The sequence below is a fragment of the Fusarium vanettenii genome (assembly GCF_000151355.1).
Source record: "Fusarium vanettenii 77-13-4 chromosome 12 genomic scaffold NECHAsca_29_chr12_4_0, whole genome shotgun sequence".
Lineage (NCBI taxonomy): Eukaryota > Fungi > Ascomycota > Sordariomycetes > Hypocreales > Nectriaceae > Fusarium > Fusarium vanettenii.
In genome coordinates this window covers 136527-155681 of record NW_003315856.1, presented here as the reverse complement: position 1 = coordinate 155681, position 19155 = coordinate 136527, and the positions used below count along the sequence as shown (strand labels likewise).

Below are 19155 nucleotides of genomic sequence, written 5' to 3'. Positions count from 1 at the left end.
CAGCCCCTGACGAGACAGCCGAAGGAGCCCGACCGATTAAACTTTGGCTGACTAGCCCTCACTTTGCCTGCATTAGCAGCTGATCCAATGCGAAAATTCGACAAAAATAAGTGTATAAAGTTGCTACTTCTGTTCTTTGCTCTTGTCATTGGTATTTTCTTTGGCTGAGAAATGAAGTGCACTTATTCTGAAAACCCACCAGCCGCAACTGTCCACTTCTGCCATTTGACACCAACAACAAGGTTACCAGCGTTGAGGGGGTCTTTTTATATGAAATTTTCGTCGACGAAGCTCTACAGCATATTATTTTAACGTGCCTAGGTAGATAGATACGAAAATGCCCACATTAATGATGAGGTGGAGCAGGTAAGCAGCCATCCGCGTTAGCACATCCACGATGCTACCAAGCATGGTTAGATTCAGACCAATTGAATCACTGATTACGAAAATCGAATCTGGTTGGTAATCAGCACGGGCAGCCCTACTATTGAAACTCCGACCTCGACGTTGCATGAGACCGTGGTTGCGGACTTGTGAACTTGGGCGGAGATTACGATATGATCTAACCATGGCCTCGCACTTTTTCACCCCAAAGCTCCGCCCAACTTATTTTCTCGGTATCATGGTATTTTCTCTATCAAATAAGTAATGAAGGAAAGTTCATTGTATGTATTTGTTAGGAAACTCATTGCCTTATACGCTGGTGTAGAGACCCGGCCAATTTGATGCGGAGTTTCATCATCAACACCAAGCGCTAAACATTGCGGAGCAGTGACATTGTGGCTGGGTCAAGCCATCACGTCGATCGTAAGCAACGAGTTTGGAATCAATTTCTACGCTGCAATAGGTAGAGAATTTCAAGATATAAGTCGACGCTAAGCCATGAATTATCAACATATCTTGGATACGCATAGAGTCAAACTCACTTCATCATGGATGCTAGCGATATTCCCACTACTATGCAAGCCTGGACTTTCAGCACTTCTGGTGCCCCAGAGCAGGTCTTATCATTTAACCCGTCATCGCCGATGCCTCCCAAACCAAAAGGGTCCCAAGTTCTCGTCCGAATCTCACATGCTGCCCTGTCGTCTGCTGGCAAAACCCTCATGATGGTGGTACCGTCTGCACTTCGAAAAAACGCCATCCCAGAACTCGACTTTTCCGGATGTGTCGTCTTGGCAGGCCCCGATGTCGCTCCTAGACTTGGGCCTGGAACACCAGTCTTTGGAACTGTATCCAAGTATGCCACCGCTGTATCGGGTCACGGGACGCTGGCAGAGTACCTTCTCATCGACTCTGACTGCATCGCGATCAAGCCTACCAACATGACATTTGCTGAGGCTGCTTGTCTGAGTGTTCTTGGTCAAGTCGCTATGGGAATGATTCAAAAAGCCCAGGTCAAGAAAGGGGATCGCATCTTGATCAATGGAGGTAGTGGTGCTGTTGGTACTGCTGCTATTCAGTTGGCGAAACATCTCGGGGCACACGTCGTTGGTGTCTGTTCAGGATCGAAAGCGGACATTGTCAAGAGCGTTGGGGCGGACGAGGTGAGTGGTTCTTTGGCCACACATTGCAATCAAGATAAACAACTAATGACGAACCAGGTTGTCGACTATCGCCAAGTCAAGTCCGTGTCAGGTTTCCTCACAGAAACATATGGAAAGGCCCCTTTTGATGCCATTTTGGACACAGTCGGATCGCAAGAGTTGTTTATCAAGTCACCCAGATACCTCAAACCGAATGGAATTGTTGTAAACGTCGGTGAGGGTAATGGAGAGACGGGGCAACTGTCTTTCATTCTCCAGGCCCTTAGGAATACCCACCAGCCTTCGTTCTTGGGCGGCGTTCCCAGGAAATACATCACTTTCAGTGCCCCTCTAACCGGCGCAAATGCGGAGCGGCTAGCCTCACTTGCAGAAGATGGGAAAATGCGCGTGTTTATTGACTCTTCATTTCATTTCAAGGATGTTCTCAAGGCAAGTCCCCCGTCCATCTCCACGTTGAATCCACTAACATTGCAACCAGGCTTATGAGAGATTCAGCAGCCCAAGTACAAGAGGAAGGGTCTTAGTTGCGATAGGAAACTTTAATCAAGTATGAGATGCTATAGTTATTTGTGGTAATAGGGTGTACGTGCTTTTGAGTGGCTGTTGGCCTGGGTTAGGGAGGGATAGTGGGTTAATGAAGACAAACGTTCGCATACCTCGACATTGTTGGTGTCAATGATTCACACCCTAAGCCGCATTTCTCGGCTTCAAATTCTCACACATTTATCATGCCCTCTTAGAAATCCCCGCTCCATCTCTAAAATGCCTGCTCTGAATCCTCCTCTCATGGAATCTCCCTTGTCAGATTAGGTCACGTGATGTCACACGTGTGCAGGCCAACCTCAAACCCCTCCCTTCTGCCTAGCCTCACAACCTGCCCAGAGATTCTCACGCACCTCAACACCAGAGAGACATCATGACGCAAGAATTCGATTCTTTGAGCTTCAAATTTGCACATCTGGCCAACCTGCCCACCGAGGTTCTCCAGCCAATCCTCTCTTTTCTCCCCAAACAAGATGTCAAATCCGTCAGACTTGCGTCCCGCCTGCTCGCCGACAAAGCGACTCCTCTCCTGTTCAACAGCATTCGGATATCCACTCTCAAGGCTGACCGCGATACCTTCTTCAAGATCGCCGATTCCCCTCACCTTGTTCGTCATGTCTGCACGGTCATCTGGGAAGAACTGAACGGAGACCATTCAAGATTCGAGGCCGAAGCTTGGGAACGTTTCGGGGGGTATTCACCATTTGGTTGGCAGATATGGCCAGGCTTGACCGGGGTGATGTCTCAGATGCCAGATCTCTTTTGGGTCACACCGAAGGGTGAGCCGTACGACTTCCGAGAGACCTTTGCTACTTTCGTGCGCCAGTTCATTATCGCGCTTGACAGAATGCCAAACCTCCATACCCTTGTCTCGAAGCCCATGCACGACGAACGCCAAATACAAGCAGTTTCCTCCGGCTACCCGATAACCGCAGGAATCATCAAACGCCTCATTCATCATGATCAAGAAAGGTGCACGTTCAACACGGGATTTCTCGGTGTTCTGGTACCAGCACTTATCCACATAGCAAAACAGCCCGGCAAGAGGGTGACTCGGCTCCTCTTTGTCGATGAGACCACTACCAAGGAGACTGCTCTCAGATTTCTCCTGAGTGATTATGCCTTTGCCTTTTCCAAGCTGGAACATCTCGACTTTTGCATCTCTGGCACCGCCCCCTCTGAGTCGCAAATGACAGGGTTCAGAGCTTGCCTCAAGGCTGCGACCAACGTGTCTTATCTTCATCTTTGTCGAGAAGCCGCCTACCAGGAGGACGAAAAGTCTCCTAGGTTGTTGCAGATGATTCCAAAGCTACCTCGTCTGGTGGAAGTACACCTCGACGATATCATGCTTAGGGAACAGGAGACCGAGTTCGTTCGGCTCGAGGAAATTCTTGATGACGATAACTCCGCACTTGTGAAATTTCTTCGGCTCCATGCGAGTACCCTTCGCAGACTTCGCATCACTTCCTCAAAGGTTACTAAAAGGATGCTGCTCAGTTTGCACAAGTTGAACTCGTTGCAGCTGGAAAGATTCATCATCGTTCCCGGTCAAGATATGGAGGAAGATAACCCTTGGCCGACCAGTGAACGAACAATCCTGGGCTTTGTCAACAAGAGAGCGAATGGCAAGGTGCTCGATCCCGACTTTGGGCCAGATGACCAAGATCCGGTGTGCACGCATGATGCGGTTTGGGATATTGATGAGTGGCCAAACGCAGCGGTATTTGACACACGACGGCGAGGATGGCGAACGCGCGGCTATGAATCTCGGGAAGTAATGGAACTTGACGACGAGGCTGGTGAGCGAAGAGATGAGGATGGATTCACACATGAGCTAGGCCCTTGCCGAGTACTCGACCATGCATCAGGTTTGTGGGTTGACCGTGATGGAGTCTGGTATGATCCCAGGACGGATGAGGAGATATTGGAGCCAGAGAGACGGAGTTATGAGAGTGAGCGGGAAAATGAGCACAACCCCTGGGCTGTGAAGAACGAACGGGTGTGGGACTGGGAGTTGGGTCTCTGGAGAGATCTAGGCACTGACTCAACTGGCCCGTTGCACAGGTTTGCAGTTGATCGAAACGACACTTGCGAAGTACTGCCTGAGAGGATCATTGACGACGACGCATCCTCGGGTGAAGATGAGGAAGATGTCGACATGCGACCATTCTACGCACGAGAAGATGATGATTATCTCATGAGGCAACTCAGAAGCCCCAGGTGGGGTTGGGGTCGGGACGAAAATGGACGAATTTGGTATTGGGAAGTGCTCGGGAACAAGGGCAACGGCTACTTGACCGAGAAGTGGCACTTTCGTCATCGCAACGGAGAGGAAGCCTACGGGGAAGATCCTCTTGAGTTTTGGACTGACTGGCAGGGCAGTGAGGCAGGTGATGTAGCTGAAGCTACACCGTTTGGGTGGCGTTTCGAGGCATTCGTCGACGGCTGGTCTCGCGACACGTCTGGCAGCGACCTTCCTCCCAAGGAAGAGATCGGGAAGCTCTACAGAGAGCCGGTACTCTGGGAAGAGAACGAGGGACAGCTCGGGGTCTATACGGCGCGGTTGCCTGCGGATTTTGATATGGATGACCTTTCTGAGATCATCGCTCTGCCTTAGCGAACCAGCTCAGAGAATCAAGATGAACAGGTTGCCGCAGAATAACTCGTCGCGGTCGAACGCGGCGTCATGTTTAGCTGGCAGTGACGTTAGGGGGTGAAGTTGCTAGTGGAAGAACGATAGAGAGATCGATTGACAGATACTGATTTTACTACATGATCCACAGAAGCTCTTCCCTTTTACAGTCTATGATGGCCCAGAGGGATTGGATGAGGGTGATTGGCGGGCTTTGAACGTTGATGGCCTAGAAATTATCCGTCATTGAACGAATCGCTGTCGGACTTGAGAATTGACCTCGCCACATGAACGTTAAGTGAGTTAAAACCCAAGAGATCCGGCCAACCAAGTCTCAAGATCATGAGCTTGAGTTGCAAGTGAGATTAGACTCGCCGGTTAGGCGTGCTCCGTGAGCTTGTGGAACCAATGTGGTTGTGTGAGAATTATGAAGGCCACGTTCCAAGAGCCAAACGCGTTAAATTTCCCCTTGCCCGAGGACCCTCTTATAAAAGGGAATGCATTAAATAACCTAACGGCAGTGGTTCGACAAGGAGTTAATCAGCCGGCAATCCCACTTTGTTCGCTAAGTCTTGTCTGGAAGGACCAGTACGCTCACCCCTGCTTGACGCACTCTTGGCGATATTCCCATCTTAAGGCAGCGATGGCTTGATAAAGTTTATGAGGCATTTTCTTATCTTAGAAAATACAAATAGAGTTTCAGGAGCCACAATGGAAGATAAGACAAGTTCCGGAGTATCCGGAATATATATGTTTTGGTCTCCCTAACCCAAGAAGACCGTTGGATCAAGTCTAATAAGAAAGCTCTAGTAAGGAGTATCACAATTACAAAGAAAAATCTATAGTTCATCGCCAAGCTGTTCCTTGGCTAAAGTTCCCGCTCGGTCTATCCAGATGTGATAAATGCCAATCCAAATGTCGCCCAAGAAATGCCAGAGTCTTTGGCTATCGAAGCTACGTACGTCTATTGCTCTAATCTCTTTTTAACTTGCAATTCGATGAATAGGCTCTTTCCTTACTTCACTGTATCTGGAAGAAAGAATCCATTGTCATCTGCCTCCAGTAGCCACTCATAGACTATTCATCCGTCGGCCACACTTCACCAACATCCCACTTGCGTATCTGTTAGCTTACTGAGTCGAATTGAGACAGTCATATGTACTTACATGCTCAACAATACAGCCAGCCTCCCATCGAAATCTGTCGATGATATCTCCAGCAAAAGGGGTATTGTAGTTCACCCACCCCATATCGCCCCTGAAGAGCTTCCGATGGAACGTTACGTTGGTAGTCGGCCATATGGGTGCCAAAAAGTCGAAAGCAGCTTGAGAGCCGTTCTGCGTAACGAATGGGTTGTGGTTCTGTTGTACAAAGCCAGGTAAGCATGGTGTGTGAAAGAATATTGCAAAAGGGCTAGAGAAATCGTGTGGAAGAGATAAAGCCAGGAAACAACTTCGAGCGTCCAAACACTCACAATATAGCCCTCGGATATGTACTGGAATGCCTCGGTCAAGTTCTTGGTGACAAGGAAGGCGTGAGCGAAACAACTGAATCGGTGTTTGGTTTCAAACTCGCTTGGCGGTGGATTAATCGGTACGCAAGGCGGCGGCGCGACCAAGGTCTGTCTCGTCGTAATTCCTTGGTCGAGGTGCCGAGCTGTTATATCGCTGGGCATCGACAATGCGGAGCTGGTAGAAAGCCAGATGGCAGTCAACAAGACAGTTAGAAATCGAGCCATGATGAAAGAAGAGCTACAGGTGATAGTACTGTGGTAAAGCCGTCCTTGGAACAACGCGGAGACTGGCTTGATATTTATGCGTTACCCCTGACCCGCCTTGTAGGGGCTGTGCATCGTCCCGTCTCGATCCTTTCCTTGGTATTGAAGAAGCCCGGTCTGCACCAACTATGTAAGTCGTTATCGACACGGGGGACAAATTGCCGCTATCAACTGCCGGGTTCCTGATAGTTCATTCAGCTTCCCATTTGAGACAATGAGCCGCACTTACGCTTACGAATTTCGAACTATCCCACTCGGCTGCCAAGTTCGAGCTTTAAGGTTTCGGTATCCTCAGTATCAAAACCACCTCATCGCATGATCTATAATACTTAATCAATAGCCCACGTCTACAATTACCATCAAAGCAGAAGGGGATGTAGTGCATGGACTCTGGATAGCTCTTTCAGCAAAGGGGTTGATGTTTCGCGGCATGAGCTAAGCTGGACTGCGAGTTGCATGGTGACAACGAGACACTCTGCCAATACACTAAGTCTGTCTAGTACAGAACTTTGTTTTAGAATGACTTCTGGCTTGGCATCTGCAAGGGGCGGGTACGATTAAAAACGGTATCAGATCGGCTAGGCTACCTTATCGTACACACCAGATGACAATCCAACGTAACACAACGCGCCATGGTTCCCATTGAGTATCTTGCAGGGATCTTAGCCAATTACGATTAATATCTCTCTACCCTCATTTACATGAAGATACAGGACTAACATGCTGCCTCCGAGCTAGCGAGCAAATTAGATAGTGACCTAGCAGTGGAGACCGGTCCTGTGTGGGAGCCTTCACGAAGTCAAAGAGATGCATTTTGACCTGAGAGGAGACGGATCAAAGCGTGTTTGGCGTCACGCCATTTGACCGCCTCGAAATATGCCTTGACAGCGTTCCTATCAAAGTTTTTGCGTATGGGAAAATTGGCATTCTCCCAATTGACAGTATCCAAAGATTGGCGGGCTACTGCAGGCAGTGATTCCGACAGAATAAGAGACTGGGCATTCCCTTGGTTGCGTGTTATATCAAGACTGTAAGTCCCAAATACTTTGATCGGTTGTGGTATATCCTTGTAGTACTTGATCTGAGGGTGAGTGCTAGCGAAATTTAGGTAGTCATAGTCTTTTTCGAACTTCCCGTAGGCAGGTATAGACAGTAGTAGGCCTCGGAACGCTTCCGTTATCAATCTAGACCACAACACACTCCCAGTCGTATTGATGACCTATGGCAGTCATTCCAGGGAGGCCTTAACCCACGTCATGTGATCTCAAGAACCGGAGATCTGATCCGCAAGTGAGATCAGCCTCGCCGATTCCAGTCTCAAATCTGCCTCCTGGCAAGAGTCTAGAACGCAGGAGGCCTTGCGCGCTAGGTGTTAGTGGCGATGGGCGTTCAATAACCATAAATTAAGGCTTCAGCGGTGACCTCTTTCACCAATCACGGCTGTGGCCCTGGTTCAGCCCTACCACGCGGCGTCATTTCTAACCCTCTTTCAGTAACCACAAGCGATGTTGATGAAGCCTGGCTTTTGTTCGTGGCGGTGCGCTTTCGCTATTCTGCCCAATCTAGAGGCTGTTTTCAGGCGTGTTCCCCAGATCGCTGCGTTTCTAGCGCTCGTCTTGTGATGGCTTCTGCGAGGCGTAGATAGCGCGAGTCTAGACTGGCTGTGGCTTTGATGAACAGGGGAAAACGTCGTTGAGATATCCCTTGGGCTTGACATTTAAATTAACCAAGCTCCCCCTTGTGCCCATTTTCAGTGTTCAGCGTCCTTGGCATTACCGCTGCATCGATCATCCATTCGCCATGCGGTCCTCTTCATTGTCCATCCTCCTCGGCTGGATAGCGCACTACTCTGTGGCCGAGCAAATACAAATTGGCAAAGCCTGCGGCGGCGTTTCTGGCATCACCCACTGCAACTCTCAATTCTTCACGTACCCGACAACCACAGAGAGGATCCTATGCATGTCACCCTACGAAACGACAGGTTGCTCGCTGCTAACTCGGTAAAGGTGGTTTTGGATGGCAATGCGGAACAAAGGTCAACACGGAGAGGATCGATGCGTGCGAGGCCGTCACAAGAGCCCTTGGCAGCGGCGACTTTGCGAACCATGCTTCTAGGAACTGTCAATGCTTCCCTCAGGCTATTGAGCTTCCCAAGAATGGTCTCTACAAGCCTTATTATGAAGGGGCACTTATAGGATCTTTGGACGATTACTTTTCCCGATCCATATACAATCTTGAGAGAGTATGTTGTACTACATTACCTTTGTGGAGCAATGATTGACCGACTGAATTGCAGTGTATTGCCGACGACGGGATTACCATCAAGACCGACCGACCGACCGTTATTCAGAGCCAGATCTCTAATACACGCGGCTGGACCGTCGCTCGTGGACCAGATGTAGGTGCAAGGACAGAAGCCGGTCAATGTTGTGACTGACACCCTACAGGTTGACATGCCCCTGTATCGCCAGCTCGTCAAAGCAATGGAGCCATGTGAGCTAGACGGCTGTGATCCTGTCAAGCTTCGTGACTTCTTTGCCGGTTATATCAGCAATGCAGAGGGTATTACTGATAGCGAGTTTGTTCGTATGCTGAATACTTGGGTGTCCATCTTTGAGACCCTCAAGAAGCAGGTTGCTGCTGTCAGCCAGGCTTCCGAGCTTGTTCAGACCCGCCTAGCTACTGTTAATGGCAAGGTTGGCTCCACCAGGGCGAGCGTGTGTAAGGGGACGGCTTGCAAGAGCTCAACTGTCACGGCGCACTTTGGCAAGAGTATGTCCAGGTTGCGATCATTACCTATACGACCTGCTAACAGACTTAGTCTCTACCATGCTCTCGACCGTCAAAGGCCTTGGGGCCGTCACCGGTCTCTCGGACAAGGGAACAAAGAATCTCCCCGGCATGCTCTCTCTGACCAAGAACTCCCTCTCATACACCAAAAGCGCGGCGGAAGGATCCTACTACGTCGACCTGTTTCAGAACTTCAAGATGAGCACCCTCCGCGACTTTGCAAAGGCGTTCAAGGTGACCGAATACTTTCCACCGGCGGTGGAAAAGATCAAGAACTCTCTTGTTCCCATTAGCGACATCAAGAAGTATGCTGCGCAAGGCCGAACGGGATTGACTCAGATCGACTATGTGCTTGGTGTTCAGTGGTCCAAGAACAAGGAACTCGCGAAAACTGCCGCAGGTCGCAAAGTTCGCGATGGGTTTATCAACATCCAGAAGAGCGTAAAAACCGAGCTCAGAACACCCGTGTATAACCTCATCAAGGCGATCGACGCCCTACAGGTCACCGTGGACAAGCTCCCCCTGACAACGAAGAAGCTTGAGTGGAGCTTTGGTGCAGCCCCATACAACCGATGGAGCGAGCACGAGATGAAGGTCCCCTGCGCGCAGGAAAAGACACAGACCTTTATGCTCAATGGATGGCCCTCAGCTCCCTTCACGTGGACAGAGGTCACGTCTTGCGAGTGGGGACCTACCAAGATCCCTTACTCCAAGAACTTTATCCCTTATATCAAGTACCGCTTTGTTTAGTAATTGTCTGAAGCGTTACGTAGCCCCTGCAATGTTAGACTTTCGTTTATCAAATCGCATGATCGAGATTCCCGTGCTTGAACCGGAGTTAACATGCTAATTTGCGAAAATCTTGCCTTCCTCCATGGAATTCCCGCGGATAGTCCGCGGATGGAGGCATTTCCCCACCACCGACGCAACAGATCAAGATATTTAGATGGAATCAAAATCCGACTCGTCCTAGATAAAGGTCTAGTTGCTGACTGCATTAAGCAGCTGACACACACAAGAAACACGGCCTCGCTGTTAAAACTCGCCGGAGTTTGTTGTGTAACGGCCGAAATGGCCGACACGGACCCGACTCCGGAGATTTAATGGAGATGGGAACCGTAATCTGGGCCGAGGCACAGATCCAAACCGGTTAGTAATGCAGGCTTTTTGTCAGTAGCGGCCGGGGTCTTGACCTATCACGACTCGAGCGCACCGAGTAGCCCCTGTAAAGTGGCCACCGGTGATATCATCAAGGGCCGGAATTCATATCAGGACCCTCCGACCTGGTCGGTATCGGGAAGTCGGCGGGCCCGACGAAAGATTTTCTTTACGAGCTTGTTCTTTCTAGAAATCTTGGCCCATGTCCATGCCGAGGCTCCTTTTGTTTAAATAGTTCCCGTTCCCTTGTCATGGATCTGATCTGTCCTTGGCACATCATCATAGTCGATCCCAATTCCATTAAAAGCCACTCCCACAATGGCTGAAGTCGACAACATCGAAGCCCCTGCGAGGGACCACATTCCTTACTGGCGTCTAGTCATCGACCAAGCCGGCATTACACCCGCCGTCGCCGAGTTTAAGTACGATGGCTCTGGTACCGAAGAAGATCCTTACCAAGTGAAATGGATTCCCAACGATCCCCGAAACCCCATGACCTTTAGCACATTTACAAAATGGTTCATCACCATGACTGTCGCTATCGCTACCCTCGCCGTCGCCCTTGTTTCGTCGGCTTACACTGGAGGCATCCGCGAGATCATTACCGAGTACAAGATTAGCCAAGAGGTTGCGACGCTCGGAGTGTCGCTGTTCGTTCTTGGTTTTGCCATCGGTCCTCTTCTTTGGGCGCCTCTCAGCGAAATGTTTGGTCGACAGGTTCTCTTTATCGGAACTTATGCCGCTCTTACCGCATTTAACGCCGGATGCGCTGGAGCCCAGAATGCGGAGTCGCTGATCATCCTTCGTTTCTTTGCTGGTGCTTTCGGCTCGTCGCCATTGACCAACGCCGGTGGTGCTATTGCCGACATGTTCCCCGCATCTCAACGAGGTCTAGCCATGGCCATCTTCGCTGCCGCTCCCTTCCTCGGTCCCGTCTTGGGTCCTGTCATTGGTGGTTTCCTTGGTATGAATGCTGGTTGGCGCTGGGTCATGGGCTTCCTCGCTGCCTTCTCTGGTGCTCTCTGGATCATCGGCTCCATCCTTGTCCCCGAGACCTATGCCCCTGTTCTTCTTCGAAAGCGCGCTGCAAAGCTCTCCAAGATGACGGGCAAGGTCTACGTCAGCAAGATCGACCATGACCGCGGAAAGGTTACTCTGATTGAGTCATTCAAGACGGCCTTGTCACGACCTTGGATTCTTCTCTTCAAGGAGCCCATCGTTTTGCTCCTCTCCATCTACATGGCTATTATCTACGGAACCCTCTACATGCTCTTCGCCGCATTTCCTATCGTCTACCAGCAGAACCGTGGATGGAACCAGGGTGTGGGTGGCTTGTCCTTCCTTGGCATCATGGTTGGCATGCTCTTCGCCATTGCCTACACTATCCCTGCCAACAAGCGATATATCAAGATGGAGGAAAAGCACGGAGGCTTCGCACCACCTGAAGCTCGTCTCCCTCCTTGCCTCGTCGGCTCTATCGCCCTTCCCATTGGTCTGTTCTGGTTCGCCTGGACCAACGACAAGAACGTCCACTGGATGGCCAGTATCGCCGCCGGTGTGCCTTTTGGCTTCGGCATGGTTCTCGTCTTCCTCAGCGTTATGAACTATCTCATTGACGCCTACACTATCTTTGCAGCCTCTGTTTTGGCCGCCAACTCGGTCCTCCGATCCTGCTTTGGCGCTGCTTTCCCTTTGTTCACGTCCTACATGTACAAGGACCTCGGAATCCACTGGGCCTCTTCTGTCCCGGCCTTCCTCGCCCTGGCCTGCGTGCCCTTCCCTTTCCTCTTTTACAAGTACGGCGCATCTATCCGCGAAAAGTGCAAGTTTGCCGCCCAATCCGCTGCCTTCATGCGCAAGCTTCAGAGCGACCAGGCTCCTCCCGCCGAGGAGACCGAAAAGGACGAGACCCGTCCTGGAGAGCAGGAAGACTTCAACGACGACGCTTCCACCGAAGTTGATGAGCCAGTCTACGCTCCTATTTCCTTGGCCAGGACTCGGTCGTCGACACATACGACACATACGACACACACTCGGGCCTCCCAGAGGAGGAGATCCTATGAGGGTAACCCTTACAATATTGACCGCGTCAACACGAGGCAGTCGTTTACATAATTTGGAAGATGCCTTCAAAATGAGAAGGCCTAAAAAGTTGTTTGGGATTAGCGATATTTAATTGATAGACTTTAATTCTTTGATATACCCCATTTGACTTCCACCCTGATGAGCAAGTGATAGTGCCGTAACTCCCAAGGCTAAGCTGTTTGTCCGTTGCATCTTAGGTCCCTTCCATCAATCCACTAAGCACTAATAATTCTATTTCAAGAAATCCATGTCAAAATTACGGCGTTTCAGAAGACGAACCAGTGTTGGCCCCCTTTCGCCCTGTTGTGTCCCACTTCTAGTACTACGCCTTCATGTCCCCTCTCTCCCCCTTTTTTTCTTCCATTTTACCTTATATACTTATGCAGCACAACTTTCTCGTAAATTGCATGATGGAACGCCACTTGCCTAAGATACACGTCGCTAGGGCTTATGGAATCTTGCCATAAAGCACACTGGAGAGCCCAACAGTGGTGGATGAGCGTTCGTACATGGTCTCAGAAAGCACATATTCGCTTATCCATAGGCAAAGTAAAGCTACGGTACTTGCTTCATGAATGGACGACCTTGTTTATAACATGGCAAAAGTCATTAAAGATACCTTTGGCTTTGTTTAGAAGACACAAAGTGAATAGTTACAACTACTCAGGCATTGAACATGACTATAAACAAGCCCAAGGATGTCTGTTTGAAGAATGGCTTACAGTAATGGCTGCATTATGCGTTTCTGCGTAGTAGAGAGGCCAGGAGAAACCATTTTTCTCTCGCAAAGCACTTATTCCTTCCAGGACTGTCGTGGGCTTAACAATAACGCTTCAAAGCCATGTTTAGGAGACCATGACGGAAGAGCATCAAGACATCCACTCTTCCATCACACCGTCCAGATTCACTACGTGCCGTCACGAGACAAGAAACATGTGCGAATAACGGGGACAAGTGGTACCGTCACTCACCCGGAGATGAGCGGAGTTTTAAGGGGGGTACACGAAAGTATCAGAATATGAGTGATCGACACAAGACAAACAGGCTGACTACAGATCTGGAGACATGGCGTTTGTGGGGTGGTACTCCGACAAGGGATCGCTGGCTGTCAGCTTCTGTGTAACCTGGTTGAGCGAATCCCCTGATGATGCTGCGGCGATCAGCTACCAACAAGACATTGATCGTCAAGAACTTCCATACCGTATGCCTCGTGTATGTCCTCTCTTCCCTCGGGCAGAGTGACTCAGACGCGTCGAGGTAGGCTGTGTATTCTCTCCCCTGCGCACGCCACTGTCAGACAAGATCTCTGGAGGGAACAAGAGAGGGAACACCAGAGTGACATCTCCCATCTTGTTGTGCACATTAAGGTACCATCAAGGTGATTGATTTCATGATTGGCTCCCTCCCTCTTCGGTCACTCAGCTTTCTCCTGATCCCCGATCCCCTCAAGACTGGCTCCGCGTGTCCCATCCATCCGAGTCAAACAAGAGACATGGCAGTCCGGCTCGGGTTACTTTTCCGATATCCACGTGTGTTTCGATTCCACTTCTCTCAGTCAAACACGGCTCTCTGTCAAACACGGCTCTCTGTCCGAATCTGGAGCTATCAGCAACGCCTTGTGGGTAGAGCATCGGAATATTACCCATTAAAGTTGAGTCTAGTCTTCCCGCCAAGGAGGATTCACATTCTCCGCACAGCCAACGTCTGTGGAGTCGAGAAAATGTTGAAAGCTGGAGAGAGACGCCAACGACGTGCCGTGTCTTGGCATATTTGAATCTTGTCTGTCTTCACGTCACGCGGGGGTTGGAGATGCATCTTCTCCCTTGCCGCAGAGCTGAGTGTGAGTAAACTTGGGCCCGAGCGTAATGTGTCATTGAAAAGACCCTGACAGATGTCGTCATGGTTCCCTCATGCTGTGCTCGTCGAGGCATCGTAACACAACGCCCCCACGAGTATCTCCAATTTTGGACTCGAGCATCCATCCTTCGCGTCAACTTTCAAGTGATCCAAACCTTGTTGAGCATGCTGCAGAAAGCGTACGTACAATATTAGCCTTTCATATCACAAGGTTTAGCGAAGGGGCTGAATCAACGTGTCCACGCGTTTGACTGAGGGCCCTCTCATTCGTCAGAGTTGCCAGCCGCAACCGCTGTCCATCAAACGGCCCGCCAGGGATGACGGGGGTGGCATTCTGACAGGCCAATAAGTCCCGCACGCCTCGGGCCGCTCGATCTAGATCGTCAGATTGTTTTTCTGCAGTCAGATTCGTCTTTTCCCCCGGACGCCAAGCTGCGAGTTCCGGGATGCCGCAAGGGAGCTTCCGGCGGTCCGACATCCGAGCCGCTCAAAGCCTTCTCAGTGAGACATTGGGGTCTAATATGTTGGTTTGTCACGCTGGAGAAACAGACACTGTACAGCCTGTCATGTTAATTGTTGCTTGTTTTGACTTTGAAAGCATGAGCATCGTTTGACTGATATGCAGTGGCAAACCTCACAGCAATGTGATGTGGCTCGGATGAGGGTTCCGTGCCTTGGCCATGGCATTGCTTGAGGGTCTGTGCAACATGGAGCCTGTCGAATCGAGCAAGAGTTCATCCCGTCTCAAGTCGGGTGCCAGGGAGGTGGTTGTCATATCGATCGTTCGGGATACATGGAATGCAGGATACAGAAATGAGGCTGTTTGTGCGACGAGCTTATTATTCTGAGCTTTGACTATAGATCATCAGCCCAGTGTGTCACAGCACAAACTAACAACCCTTAATCTGAGGGCCATCCCGTTCCGTTCTCTTGGCCAGTGAACGGTTATGCTGAGCGTAACTTGTTGAGGAAACAACACGCCAACACGTCACGCGAGTCATGCCGAGGATTCTAGACTATGGGGTTAGAATCAAAATTCTCCGTAGGGGCCTAACGCTGCGCTCCGTTAAGCTTGGCATGCGGCTGAAGGGCCATAAAGAAAGCAGGCGTTTGTTGAAGCGCACTGTCTAGTGGGGTTCCGCAATGTGGTCATCCTAGAGGCGCAGCTCAACATGCAGGCGTCTTGCCGATGCTGTCATGGTGGCTTGTGGGAGTGATTCTGAGGGCCAATACTCGTGTTCATCTTCCGAGACAACTTGGCAAGTAAACGAAGTCTCTGGTGAGTATTCCAAGTTGTAAATCAGGGCGAAGTGATCGACAAAACTCTCATGTTGTTCAACCATGACATTAGGGGACAAGGAGGATTCATTGCTGAGAACGATGATCATTCAAGATCCGAGACATGGCCCTCCAGTCAGAGCCAACGCAGTTGATGCGCCGTTGCAACTCAATCTCCTGTGTACCCCTCTCGAACATGCCACAGCCTCAAGTCTCAGAATGTAATTCCCATTAGTAACCGTTGCAGAAACGAGACCGTCACATACCAGAGCCTTGTTGTCTCCGCCACATAGCGTTGAGACATGACACAGACCAGAACGTTGCATGCGTAGACGGTCAACACTGTCTGAGGGGGTTATCACATAGGAAGCAAAACACCAACCTCGACAGAGACCAATGAAAAATGTGCCTCATAGTGAGAGCAGGAGAGGATCGCATAATGCCAAGGAGTTGTTGTCTCTCTTTGACGAGAACAGCACATTGTACAAGCCGTCAACACGTCGTGATACACTCAGAAGTCAACATGCAGCCACCGGGAAAGGCCACAAGAGAGACTGGTCCAAGCATCGGTTGAGTCGACAATACTTTCATTTGCAAAGCTCAAAAATCTATATAAGGCCCGCTTTCCTCCCTCATAGCTCTCTCATCATCACTCACTCACAATCATCTTCATCCATCAACTCAACAACACAACAACTCTTCACTTCAGATCATCTGAATAACCACCACCACCAGCAAAATGAAGCCCGCTGTTCTCCTCGCTCTCCCCGCTCTCGCCCTCGCCGCTGCCACTCCTGCCAAGATTGAGGAGCGCCAGCTTCCCGAAGTCCCCCTCGACCCCACCTGTGTCCTCGGCATCACTGGCATCACCAGCTGTGTCCCCAGCCTCGACCCAACCAACCCCCCCACCACGCTTCTTCTGAGCCAGCTGGTTGGCCTGGCTACCTGGTAAGTTACTGTCGACCCTGACCTATAAGGCAAAGTGACGAACCGTTGCTAAATTCTCATCGGACAGCTCTATTGGCATCGTTCTCCAGGTTGTGGGCTGCATCCTTCCGCTTTAAGAGCCAGGTTGATGACCAGTTTTCATGAAATGAAGGCATGACGGTGGTTGGGCGGTTGGTTGGTTGGATAAAAATGTGCCTCCTGAGATAGAACTCATCCTCAATTGACAATTATCAGGCAAACCTGAGTGCAGCCCAACAGTGATGACCTAACTCTTAGCTTGCAATTTCTATCGTCGTCCTATCAATAACATCTCAGGACTTCAGCAACAATCCAAATTCTCAGCTTCTATGCTGAATATTCCAGCCCATCATCCCACTCCCTCGCTTGAGCCAGATCATCAGCTATCAAGATGTGCCAATAGCCTCCTTTTCTTTCCACGTAATCCAAGACAGAGCACAGTAGTTTCAGCTCATTCATTCGTTGAACCGACGAATGGTTACACGAATCTGCCCTGTGCCTAACAAGAGTGCTGATCGCCTTTGCTATTGGCCAAGCCGTAAAGGTCGCTTGGAGCATGAATAAGTTTTTCTAATAGTGTTCACGTAGTCAGTTTCCAGGTATATTAATTATTTTTCATTTACAGCGATCAAATAAGGACTGGCTCTTACCTCGGAGGATTGGCTCTCCCATACAGCTCGAACAGTGTCAGCTATTGTCTGAGCTGCAACTTGGCAGCACCTTTCATTCTCCGCAATCATCGACGGTGAAAGCTCCTCTACACGCCCTTTTCCAACAGCTGTTTCGTGCAATATGATCCTGACAGCGCCCAAGTTGAGTTGATTCGTTAGAGAAACTGGGTCATGGACTGCGGCTTCTTTATTCAGCTGGCTCCCCATTTCTTTCGAGCATTCTTGAATCAGTCTCGCTAGAGCAAAGTGGCGATCCCAGTACCCCTGAGTCTGTGATTGTGATAATTCTGCGTGTTTATAGGCCCGAATCGCGAGATCGACCATGACGACACATGCCGCGTACGAGGAGAGCTCCTCGTTGCATTTAGTGACATCTCGTAGAAAGGGCATGTTAGTTGGTGCGAATCCTCGATTGAGCAGCCCAGGCGACGGTAGGTTAACGTCAAACGACTTAGTTAAAAGACCAGTCAGTGAAACATCGCCGGATTAACTGTCGTCGTACTTACTGCCGCGTGACCCAGCTGACAGGGCATTCCTGATCGAGTCTTGACGTACGTTTCAAGGATAAAAAGACACCAAAACGAGCGCCGTCGCTCTTCAAGCAACACGAGATCTTTCGTTGGGGGTAGTTCCACATGAAGACCCGGGACGGTTCCACCTATGCGGTCTCGTGTGTCCATGTTTTGGAGATTTAATACGCTGGCAAGTCTGATCGCCCGCCCGAGCGTCATCCAAGCTCTCGTGATTTGGCTTGACATGATCTCGTATCTCAGCAAGAAGAGCAAGGCCTGGAAGATGTTGAGGTTCGCAAATTCTGCTCCATCATCCTCCATCTCACATTCCTCGAGCAACTTTCGCGTCATGGCATAGTAATTCTTATGCAGATGCTGATGGGATGGTGAGATGGCCGCGCTCACAAGGGCTACTGCATAGCCCAAGGCCAGTAGAGGGCGGGGATGAGGTTGCATCGCCATTTCTTCGAAGAACCGATCTTGATAGAGAATTGGGAGCGAGTGATAGACGAACTCGAAGAAGATGTGGTGTCTACTAGAATGTCAGTCCCCCATGGATACGGCGCTCCGATAATGCCTTACAACACGGCACATTCCTCATCAACGGGCTCCAGCCCGAACCCCCCAGCTTTTCCATTTCCAGTCATCGTACCATCTTGCATAGGCTCTGAATCGACTAGTAGAGATCCTACCGGACTTCATCCAGTTTGTTAGTCTAGTGTCACTGGGCGTTAAAAGAGAGGGCACGTTGACTCACAATTGCAGTTCAGACATGGCCGCTGCAGTCTCGGAATCGCGCATCAAATCGAACTGACTTTGGCCGATATTCACTGACGATGCATCTTGAGAAAGGCTCTCTGTGTTAGGCTGTGCAAAAAGGCCGAGAAACCCCGTCGGGGCAAGAGGCTGCGGCTGGGCATCGAAGCTGATGTCGGCCAAGGGCACAAAAGGTAGGAGGTCGACATTCTCAGTCAGAGGCAGTAAGGGTGGTACCCCTGATCCCACCAACGAATTTCCGGCTCCTAGGCTACCGTGTCTGCTTGCCGATAATCTTTCTTCTGCTCTTTCTTATTCGGCTGTCAGTTCCTTCATCAACGTGGAGCTACATGTTGGAGTCTCGTACCTAGGCGAGCCTGAAGCTCTCGAACTTGACGTGAAAGATCTGTAGGTCCAGATGAAGCATCATAGCTGCATCTCTCGTGAAGGCGTAGGCATCTCCCGCAGCTCGGTTGTACCCTATCGCATCTGACCTTCCGGTCTCGACAAACCGTGCAGGCTTGTCGAACGCGCCTCGATCCCATGCTGGTTACTTGGATCCACTACGTTGATTCATCGCAAA

At 50.2% G+C, this 19155-nt stretch overlaps 6 protein-coding genes across 6 annotated transcripts; 4 read left to right on the top strand and 2 right to left on the bottom strand.

The window, feature by feature from the left end:
* Positions 1-932: 932 nt before the first annotated feature.
* Positions 933-2033, top strand: NECHADRAFT_87425 (uncharacterized protein; the record flags this gene model as incomplete). Its single annotated transcript, XM_003043327.1, has 2 exons — positions 933-1547; positions 1605-2033. 2 exons carry the CDS (start codon positions 933-935, stop codon positions 2031-2033), a joined length of 1044 nt encoding a protein of 347 aa, XP_003043373.1.
* Positions 2034-2463: 430 nt separating this feature from the next.
* NECHADRAFT_102121 (uncharacterized protein) lies at positions 2464-4869 on the top strand (the record flags this gene model as incomplete). The annotated part of the gene is made up of 1 exon (XM_003043326.1): positions 2464-4869. One exon carries the CDS (start codon positions 2464-2466, stop codon positions 4705-4707), a length of 2244 nt encoding a protein of 747 aa, XP_003043372.1. The 3' UTR covers positions 4708-4869.
* A 930-nt stretch (positions 4870-5799) lies between these two features.
* NECHADRAFT_106522 (uncharacterized protein) lies at positions 5800-6460 on the bottom strand (the record flags this gene model as incomplete). Its single annotated transcript, XM_003043230.1, has 3 exons — positions 5800-5835; positions 5889-6083; positions 6197-6460. 3 exons carry the CDS (start codon positions 6458-6460, stop codon positions 5800-5802), a joined length of 495 nt encoding a protein of 164 aa, XP_003043276.1.
* Positions 6461-8299: 1839 nt separating this feature from the next.
* NECHADRAFT_87422 (uncharacterized protein) lies at positions 8300-10039 on the top strand (the record flags this gene model as incomplete). Its single annotated transcript, XM_003043325.1, has 5 exons — positions 8300-8480; positions 8695-8741; positions 8796-8897; positions 8947-9271; positions 9315-10039. 5 exons carry the CDS (start codon positions 8300-8302, stop codon positions 10037-10039), a joined length of 1380 nt encoding a protein of 459 aa, XP_003043371.1.
* A 726-nt stretch (positions 10040-10765) lies between these two features.
* On the top strand, positions 10766-12562 carry NECHADRAFT_87421 (uncharacterized protein; the record flags this gene model as incomplete). The annotated part of the gene is made up of 1 exon (XM_003043324.1): positions 10766-12562. The coding sequence occupies one exon, from the start codon at positions 10766-10768 to the stop codon at positions 12560-12562; it is 1797 nt and encodes a 598-aa protein (XP_003043370.1).
* A 4398-nt stretch (positions 12563-16960) lies between these two features.
* NECHADRAFT_87420 (uncharacterized protein) lies at positions 16961-19117 on the bottom strand (the record flags this gene model as incomplete). Its single annotated transcript, XM_003043229.1, has 6 exons — positions 16961-17203; positions 17284-17754; positions 17811-18348; positions 18399-18512; positions 18574-18883; positions 18940-19117. The coding sequence occupies 6 exons, from the start codon at positions 19115-19117 to the stop codon at positions 16961-16963; spliced, it is 1854 nt and encodes a 617-aa protein (XP_003043275.1).
* Between the last annotated feature and the right edge of the window lie 38 nt (positions 19118-19155).